This window comes from Nelusetta ayraudi, unplaced genomic scaffold (genome assembly GCF_046127955.1).
Source record: "Nelusetta ayraudi isolate G7.1 ecotype Tasmania unplaced genomic scaffold, CSIRO-AGI_Nayr_v1 ptg000004l, whole genome shotgun sequence".
NCBI lineage: Eukaryota > Metazoa > Chordata > Actinopteri > Tetraodontiformes > Monacanthidae > Nelusetta > Nelusetta ayraudi.
Window position 1 is genome coordinate 5,315,164 of NW_027466054.1, and position 10,269 is coordinate 5,325,432.

The 10,269-nt window shown below is 41.5% G+C and overlaps 1 protein-coding gene across 1 annotated transcript in view; it reads right to left on the reverse strand.

The window, feature by feature from the left end:
• The window catches only part of klhl5 (kelch-like family member 5), a 46,524-nt gene that overhangs the window by 35,525 nt on the left and 730 nt on the right, over positions 1-10,269 (reverse strand). Inside the window, exon 2 of the mRNA XM_076030338.1 lies at positions 9,584-9,635. Within this exon, the coding sequence (XP_075886453.1) occupies positions 9,584-9,635 (52 nt within the window). The remainder of the gene's footprint in view (positions 1-9,583; positions 9,636-10,269) is intronic.

Sequence of the window (10,269 nt, forward strand, 5' to 3'; positions counted from 1 at the left end):
AGTAAGAGCAAATACGAGAACGTTTAAAGTACACACTTTTAGCACTGGCAAGGTTAATTATTTTATGTTAGTATTTCATTTATATAGCTTTCTCTTACATTAATCAAGATACAATAATTAATGGTCACAATTTCTCAAAATTAATGTTAGGGTAGGCACACTGAGGAGGGACAGTGCATATATGGGTAAAAGGATGCTGAGGTTGATGCTGATAGCCATGAGGCCTAGAGGCAGACAAAAGAGAAGATTTAAGGATGTAGTGAAAGAGGATGGGAACTTTGTTGGTGTGAGAGGAGATCCAAAGCAACGCACAACACTAGCAAAAAATTTAGACTTGAGGGAAAAACCTTCCCAAGTACAACAACATGCTTCAAGTTTAATTGGTCGCAGGTGCTGACATCTGGTACCAGAATAGGTGCCAGTGTGTTTGTTTGTTTTGTTTTGTTAACATGACGTAATCACAATTAACCACAATTATCAGTTCAACGTCAATATTACCAATACTGTTCAACATTAAATAACATTCAATATTTAATATCCACTGAAGGGAACAGCCAAGAAGAGAAGAACAAGAAGAATTTGACGAAATGGCCACATTTTCTCTGTTGGTGGAAGTTGTATTCTGTCTGAATTCATGAGCAGTCTGCGTTGGCCCACTTTGTTGAGCGCCAACTAATATGGGAGATAAAAGAATAAAGGAATCTCAACATCAGTCCATCTCGAGTCTCCACTTTACCCTCATTCTTCTTTGTTCATGTTTTTTCTTCAAACCCTTGCATTAGCAGACACACAGCAGCACAAAGGAAGCTCCATGAGAGGGATTCAATGTTAGATCAGTGTCAACAAACACAGGCTGCTGAGCCTGCTGAGTTTAGAATGCATCGTCCATTTCTTGAATGCCTCCTTTTGGTTCTAAATGTTTTTCTCTTCGATTGAGCACCTCGCATAAAAACCTTGTCCTGGCCATTTACGAATATGCTCCTCCACCCATCTCCCACCAATTACACTTGTCCTCTCATTTCCTCCTCTCCTGCTTCCATCGCGAAATGGATCTCCTGTATGGGGGAGTGCTAATGAGGCCGGTCCTGTGTATGTGTGCGCGTCACTACTTGACTGGTTTTCAATGCAGATACGAGATAATTGCGGTAGGCGGTGGAGAGACGAGTCACAAAAGGCTGAGAGAGGAAAAGCGTGGAAGGAAGAAGAAAGAGGAGACGATGCGATCAGAGAAACAGCAACACAGAGGCCAAACTACTCACAATAGCATCTGTGCCGTGCACCGACAGAGGAGACACGTGCACACCAAATCATCTGATCGTCTCATATGGGGGCAGGAAGCTTCCATCCTGCTCCCTCTGCACTCGATGAGACTTTGACACACTTTCACAAGCCATGTTTTATTTAACACAAACCGAGAGGGGGAAAAAATATGAGTGCATGTGCCTGTGCACGTGTCTCTCTCCCTTTCTCGCTAGCTCATGTGCGCACAAGACTTTGGAGGAATAACTTTGCGGACCAAACTGTCCAATTACTTTGATCCAGGCCTGTTGTCTAATTGCTGCTGCTCTACTTTGCCTTTAAAATAAACCACCTGCGCACACACCCGGTCACACAACCATCAGAGCCGCGCGCTAGGCTTTGCAGCTCTGCTTTCCTTAATTGCATGAGAGGTGGGACACTGAAGAATGCAAACTGCCAGATTTAACCATGTTTGCTGAGCTGCACATCTGTTCGGCAGCCACAGAGCCTGATGATGAGAAGAATGATAATGATAACGGAAGCTGCCTCAGCTGGGAAAACACACGGCTCCTCTGGCTCTCGCCGCTCTAATCAAACTCCTTGTTTTATCAACTCCAGTCCAAACATTCGTGTACCTCAGCGGAGTGGAGGATGCGATTGATCCGTTTGGTCCGATGCACGACCCGGGCATTTCTCTGTTATTCAACTCTGACATTAAATTCTGCTGCAGGACAGACAGAAGTTTATGAGCCGGTGTCATGAGATTATATGAGGCCTGACAAAACAGACTGCACAACCCTGCAGCAGCCGTCGGACAGTGTTTACTGAGCGGGATGTATAAGCCCAGATGGTTAACCTGACTGATGGCCAACAGTCTGAGCCACTGGAGTGAAAATGTAAACTCACATTATAAACCTTCTTGTCAAAAGTAGAGCACAAACAAAACATAACATAAGTGTTTCCTCTGCTGTGCTTACTAACTTCCATGTCTTTTTTCAATCCTATAAGAATCTTTTCTTCACTCTCACATTGTTGTTAGTCTCTGTTTCCTCTTTTTGAACGTGTTTAAATTCCTTCAATTTAGACGAGCTAACAACCTATTTCAACAATAAATGATGAGCTTTGTGCCCCTGGTGAGGTAGATCCTATATATGTTTTCCCCTCAAAACACCTGCCTAAAAAAAAATGACTACTAGGACTAAGAATGGTGATGGACGCTGTTTACAACTGTTGATGATTAAAATTGCTTAAATCTCTTACAATCATGATGGTTTTATTCTGTTATTCTGCTATAAAGATAATGATGACTTTGTAGATATTTTATTTCTTCAATGGCTATTTTGATGGCCAATTCAACAACAACAACAGCCAAACAGTGTCCCAATAATTTTGGTCACCATTGTACAATGGACCGTAGTTATAATTTATTTATGTTTTTTTTTTTTTACATTCATCTATAATAAGAGGCTTAAACATGTTGGAGTTGGCCGGTGCGGGATCTTGACACACTGGCTGAATGTGGGTCATCATTATTAAAATATAAACTGCTTTTGCTGGCATTCAGAGAAGGAAAAAAAAAACAGACTAAAAACCAACCCACATCCTCTCTGTAGTCGGTAGTTTTGGACAGCAAGAATGCCATCTTTGCATGAATTACACGTCTGTGTGCAAAATGACACAAACAATCACTAATCCTCCTGTCTGTGCGCACCGGGGCCAAAATTTGCTGAGGCATGAAGTTTGCTTCTGCACACTGCAGGAGATAATACACATCCTGAATTATTGATGGAAATGAAAACAACTCCATTTCCCCCTTCCTCTGTTTGTAATGGCCTCTCTTCACCCTCAGCCATTTAGTAGCTTAACAACTCTCTAATGGCAGCACCCAAACGCTCCCTCCCTGGCTTTAGTTTGCAAGCGCATAATCGCTCTGCATAAACATGTGCACCCCGACAGCCAGAAATCCCTTTCAACCTAGCATGTTTGCTCTGGAATGATGCACTGATACGTCGCTGCAAGGCATGAGGCAGGTGGCAGGATAAGAAACTCCAATTTGTCATCTACACTCCCAGGCGTCTCCCAACTTCCACATGGGTTTTTCTCTTTCTGGCCCTCGCCACCCACCCCTGACCACAGCGCTTCCTTATCCTGTTCACTCTTTTCCTAAATGGACTGAGTGCTGTGGGAAGGGGGGCGGGGGGAGCATTTATGGACGAACACAGAGCAGACTGCAAGTCTTAATAATTTACTCTGACCTGCGGCCACGAGCCTATCAGTCCCGTCGAGATGCGAGGGAAAGCAGTGGGAGGAAACAAAGACAGAGAGGAGCTGCTCTTTCCACTGACGCTCCCTGGATACCGTGCTAAATAATTTGAAGCGTAGCACGTCACCTAAAAGCCTCCAAACGTTCGCCACCAAATGTCAAAGAGTGCATTAATCAGAGAAAGCAGAGCTTTATGAAGTAATGAGGTAATATACAGAGTTGGTTGGAAGATTGCTTAAATATTTTTTTGGATGAAGTAAAATATTAATAAGATGATGGGAAATTGCAGAATATCTGAATCTGTGGTAGAATCTATTTATTCCAGCTGCTTTCTTCCGTGTTAGTTTACAACTAACGAACTGAAGTTTTCTCTCCATCTGGATCTTTAACCTAACTGCTGTTGAATATTTTGCTTTTGCTTGTCACCCAACGCTTGAACACAAATGAAAAAGGTGAATGTAACATCTGCTTCTGTAAGCTTGTGCTGGTTGAAGCTTTTCCAAAGAAGATCCTGAAGCGCTGCTCAAACTAATCTAAATGTCTTTGCGTTGTACAAAATAGTGACGACCTCAGTGTGCTTACTCATAGGTTGTTCCGTGTCATAACCAAAGTCTGTTGTGTTGGTGTTTCTCTCATCAACAGAGGAGGTGCACTGAAGATCTGCTCCTGATCACTTCTGACATATTTCTGTATTACTGACATATTATGTAGAATAGAAAACAATATGGGGGTGTGTGCGAGAGATCACTAAACCCATGAAGGAGTCAGAAAAGTTAAGACGTCAATGGCTGAAAACAGTGTCTACACTATGACTATGAGAAGGCGCTGCATTAGAATGAATGTCTGCAATAGATCTTCATCTTATTGGCTGCATTTTGATAAAGCGCAGCTCATATAACTGCACAGGTCAGCTGTGTTCCGTGGTCCATCCTGCTCCTGCCAGGAAGAAGTAGCTTAATGCCTGAGAAGCACTTTTCTCTTTCAGCAAGGTGATGTTCTATTCAGCTCTCAGGTCAGCCTCACCAAGTAAGGTCACTCTACTCTGACTGAATATTGATCCAAAAACCTATCAGATGCCGGAGAGACACGGAGAGAGCAGAGCAGTGACGGACAGAGGAGTGGAGTCAGAGAGGTGACGAAGGAAAACAAAACAGCGAACCATATATATTTTATCGATGCTCTGAGAAGTGGCGGAATCCGGATTGCTCCTGTGCCTGAATGTCAGCTCAGTCCCCACAAGTACCATTGTCTAGTAATTAGTCAGCCCGTTGATGACTAAGCAATACAGGCCCACTTCCTACTTACGTGTTTGAAAGTGACACCTCATTATTTTATTTAGCTATTCTGAGGAAATGAAAGATAGATAAGAAAGAGAGCTAAGGAAGTGCACGGCTGGGGCAACTTCATGGTAGTGGAGCGCAGAGTTCAAACTAAACATGGTGAAGCAGCATTCAGCTGTGATGCTGCACACAAATGGAATAAGCTGCCAACAGAAGTGAAGTCACCCCCAAGTGTGAATGTTTTTAAATCCAGGTTAAAGACTCATCTTCTCTCTAATGCTTATAATTGAGTGCTTTTGTTCATCTTGTTATATTTTACTATGATGTTTTCGAACTTTTGTCTTTGAAGACAGTTTTTTTTTTTTTTTTTTTAAAAAAGCTTATAAAATGTTTAAATTTTCAATCATTTAAAGCACATTGAGTTGCCTCATGTATGAAATGTGCTTTATTAATAAAGCTGCCTTGCGAAATTAATTTGTCTTTAAATGGCCTTTTTACGCACGTATCATAATACCACATCAATGTGAAACGTCTCACTTGTCTTACTTGTGACTAAAATGCTGGCCAGCAACTCGGATGGAAAAAGCAACAACCCGTTTTTATTGCATGCAGAAAGCTAAAACGGAGATCACAGCACTGATAAAAATGTGTGACGAAGCTTCGACCTGTTCCAGAAAAAGAGTAATCTGTGACACTGTGTGACAAGTACACACTTCTAGCAGTTCTTAAATTGCTGGTAAATATTTTACGCTTCATTTACAAGCATTGTTCATACATTTATACACATTAGAAATTAATTTAGAAACAGACACAGTTTTTGTTACTTGATATGTGAACACATCCATGACATGATTGTTGATTACATGAAAGTCCCAGTGACAAATGATTTATGACTGCCAAAAGTGTGTACTTAATAGAAAGTGGCATCAAATAATCTCCTACTGACAATTGGTCTACGATCACTAACTAATTCAATATCAATCAATAACTAATTAATTTATTTTTTGTGTTACTAGTGAGATTCCAGTTTATCAGACAGTTATGACAGTAAGTATTGCTAGTAAAAAGTCTGGAGATCTACGATAGCACATATCAAACTACAATGACTTCACTTGTCTCTTATTTATTTATAGGCCACAAAGACTTTTGACTGGTCGCACAGAAACAACTTTCATGTGACAGAAAACGTCTCCTATGCAAAACACAAACGGGAAGAAAACAGTCACTGCTGTCAGGTTCGCCAGCTGGCTTTCTCCTGAAATCTGCTCCCAGCAAGCTTATGAATAACATTATCCCGAGAATAAACTTCCCAAAATAACATTACCTCTCGTGCACCAGGAAATGTTTTTTGTGCTGTGTATGTTTGTGCGTTTCAATTTTAATGGCAGACTGAAAGCTAATTCTATTCTCTTTGTGCCGGGCCTCACAACGTGCCAAGAATAGTCAAAGCCACACTTTTTAAAACACCAGGCAGAACGAGGAGGAGGAGGAGGAGGAGGAGAATGTTTGTGTTCATCTTTCATAAAGCTGTTGGAGGATGCCTGGTGAGCTCTTTGAAAAATGGTGTGAAAAGGGGACGAAAGCTGCCTACAGATCAATAAGTGATCTTTTCTCCACGGCCAGCTACTTCAAACTGTCGTGTTGCAGTCTGAGTTCTGCAACACACGATATTATCAAACATGTTTTGCGTTTGGTGGATAAAAGGCAAGTTGAACAGTGGAACTTGTCTGAAAATGTTAAGGTCAGACCGCATGATAAAAGTAAGTAAGAATTTCCTTTACACTGACCTGCAGTCTGGTTGCTGTGTCTCCATTCATTTCTGTGTGCACATTCAGCAGACATGAAGCAGTATTATGTAAGTTCACAATATCCCAATATCAGCTTCCTGACTTTCTGCTTGGACCTCACCGTATTTGATGCAAAATAAAGATAAATGTACGCAAACATTCAAGATAAAGCAGTTCATCTTTGGAATTGGAAAAACAGTCGTGGGTGTTGGATGGATGTTTCCTTTCCGCACACCTATAATGTTAAAGTGTGTTTTTATTGTTTTTCAATCTTTTTTATTGTGCGGTTCATTGCGGCCGTGTCTGAAAACCTGCTTTCCACTTTGGAGTAATAAAGCTTGATGAGCTGAGATATATAGAACATTTCAAACTGTGTTCTCACAAATAAATTGTTTTGTTGATTTTTTTTCTTCCCCCACAGTCAGTTTTTTTTATGATCTCAATTAAACATTAAAAAATCCCCAACTATTAAATTTCTTCTGACTGAAGCAAAATATTTGTATTTTTTTTCACCAAGCTACAGCACGATGAGAGGCAGCTACACATTTATTGGGTGAGCAGGAGCACATTGATTTTTCCTCATGTTAAAAAGCTTTTATTGACGTGGCATTTTCTCACCAGCAAAGGTTGCAGCAGAGGAGAACGCGCACACACACACACACACACACACACACACACACACACACACACACACACACACACACACACACACACATTAAAAAACTGTAAAGAAAAGGTGAGACCAACAAAACACATGTGAATTCACCCAATAACAACCCGTTTTATTTTCATGATGCTAAGGCACTTTCTCCCCCTGCCAACACGTTTCCTCCCATAGCTTTTTTCCACAGCCTGAACACGAACCAACAATATCTGAAAAAGCTTTTTAGATTTCCTAGCGGTAATGTGAAAGGGGACTTTTCATCTTTCAAAAGCAGTAGGAGTTAAGAACACATCATATTCAAGCAGAGAAATCCGCTGCAAGCCTCAGACAGACAGACAGACAGATTTGCAGCCATGCAGGATATCTCTGTAACCTTCATCGCCGTTTAAAAAAAAAAAAAATCAGATCATAATGACAAGCTTATCAGGAAACACTGTAATTCTCCTTTGAAAGTGATAAAGCTTCTGAGCGGCTCTATCTCAGGAGAGCCAGGGGATTTTTTTTTTATACTGCTGACGCAGCGCTAAATCACAACGCTCTCCTCCTTATCCTCCTCCTCCTCTTCCCCCTTTTCCTTGTGCTTACCCCAACTTTCATGGAAAAAAAAACATGCTCACTTGGTGAAGTTCATTCCTTGCCCCACGCCATTATGCCGAGACTGAAATAACATGAAGTTTTCCATTTTGCACCTAATACGTGGGAACAAATCTGCAGCTCCACCTTACACTGATTCACACCTTTGCCCAGCCTTCATTCAGTAAAGAGACACATGGTCCATGTGGTGGCAGTACTCTATATGAGCCAGATGCTGCTTTTCAAAACAGAGCTGAAACTTGCATCAGATCATTCGCTGCTGGCTGCTAGCTTGCTGCAGCAGGCTGCAGAGGCCGTGCTGCTAATGAACTGACTGAGGGCAAGATGACGTGTGGCAGTCAAAGGTGGGAAGTAATGAAATACAAATACTTTGATACTGTCCTTAGATTTTTCAGGTATCTCTATTTTACGTCAGCATTTCTTTCTGAAATATCAGCTATTTTCTGGAAAAATATTGTAACGTTCTTGAAGTGTGTTACTGTCATTGGGGTCTGTGTAAGGTCCCTTTGAGGAGGTGCAGGGGGGTTCCTGGGAAAAGGGGCGGGCACACGGGTTGGAGGGAGTTCTAGAGGAAGTTGAGCGAGGGACGTGTCTTGTCTCCGGTTCGGATTGTTGGATCAATCAAGTTCAGAGCTACAATAAAGCAGCTGTCAAACCCACAACAACGCCTGGTTCTTGACGAATACTAAAACGTCACAATATGCCAGTTTCTATTGTGTTTAAAAGTGTTAAAAAGATACAAATTCTGTTTGTATTTCACTTGTTACCATTATAGTTGTTGTGTTTTCAGTGTATTGTTTCTAATGTATTGTTTCATTAATTGAAAAAAAAAAACAAACTCTTTTACTTTTTTACTTTTTACATAAGTACATTTCAGAACCTGCACTGTTTTACACATACTTCAGTAAAGGGGTTGAAGCAGTGCTTTTTTTTCTTATTTTTTTCCCCAGTATCCATATTTTTATTTAAGTACAGGATGTGAATTCTTTTGTCACCTCTGTTGGCAATTTAAAATGACTCCTTGTTTTCCCTAGTGCATTAGCTTGTGGCAAGAAAGATCTAATAAAAAAAACAATAAAACTTTTCACTTCTGTAGCCTGGAATGACACATGGAATATATCCATCTGGATAAAAGCCATTAGAAACCATTTGGAGAGGGGAGGCAAACGTTGGAATGTGACTGGTGGTTTTGGTTTTATGGTGCCAGAAGGAAGCCGCCTGCCAATGCAAACCAATGCAATTTAATCCCTGATTGAGAATGCTGACGATGGATGGGTGATGGATGAGCAGGAATCTGAGCAATGTCGTGCAAAGGTTAATGTTTTTGTGTTGCATGGTGGGAAAAAACTGATTTAGAAGGTCACTCACTGCAAGGACACAACTGATCGTGCACTTCATAAAACACATGTATAAAATGATGAAGAAATAGGATGAAATCCAACCCAGCTTTTGAGGCCTCGGCCAAACTGAGAGCCTCATTCTATAAAGCACATCCAGGGATTAGGTTCAGCCGTCCCGGCAAGGACACGATGAGGAGGATCAGATGTACAACAACATGTGATGCCTGAAATACAAGCGCAACCTGCGCTGTGTCGGCGAGCCGTGGTCTGTTCTTGAATATCCTCTCCTGAAACTAAATCCCTAATCTCATCGTGTCTTTACATTCAATCTAACGTTTCAGTGTGGCGGTCTAAAAATATCTCTGCATCTTCGCAGTGATTTGTGTCTGAGGTGGCTGACTGAGTGCCGCGCTTACCGCTGGTTTCCTAGAAGAGCCGAGGAGCCTGCTGCCGTTGCCTGCTGCTGCCCTGAAATGCAGAACAATGAATTAGAAAAAGGAAAATTGAAAATATTTTTTTCATTCTTGTATTGCTTTCCCTCCTACCTTGAAGATCATGTCAATTTATCTCTCTTTATCTATACACACACACACACACACACACATTCTACATACAATCTTGCATTCACAAAACATATATACAGTCCAACTAAACATCCATTGAATTTGGAGAAAACATAAAAGGACGAAAAGTAATTTGTGTGTGTGTGTGTGTGTGTGTGTGTGTGTGTGTGTGTGTGTGTGTGTGTGTGTGTGTGTGTGTGTGTGTGTGCCCCGTTTTTCTTTCCCAGGTCTTTGCAGCTTTGACACGGTTCTGAGCGGCTGACTGAGCCTTGAAAGAGGGAAGCTGCTGTGTAGTGGAGATAAGGCTCCACCTGCCAGCCAGGCTCATCACTGTGTTTGTATGTTTGAGTAGTGGATCTTCTCTTTCTCTCTTCCTCCCTCCCTCCTTTCTGCGTCTGCCTCCCTCTGTCTGTGTCTGAAAGGCCAACCTTGATAAGAGGCTCTCAGAAGCCCAACAGAGGCCACGTCAGGCAGCACAAAGGAGGAAAAAAAACCCTTTAATGAGTAATAAAAGGGATAAAGAGAGAGGTAATTAATTT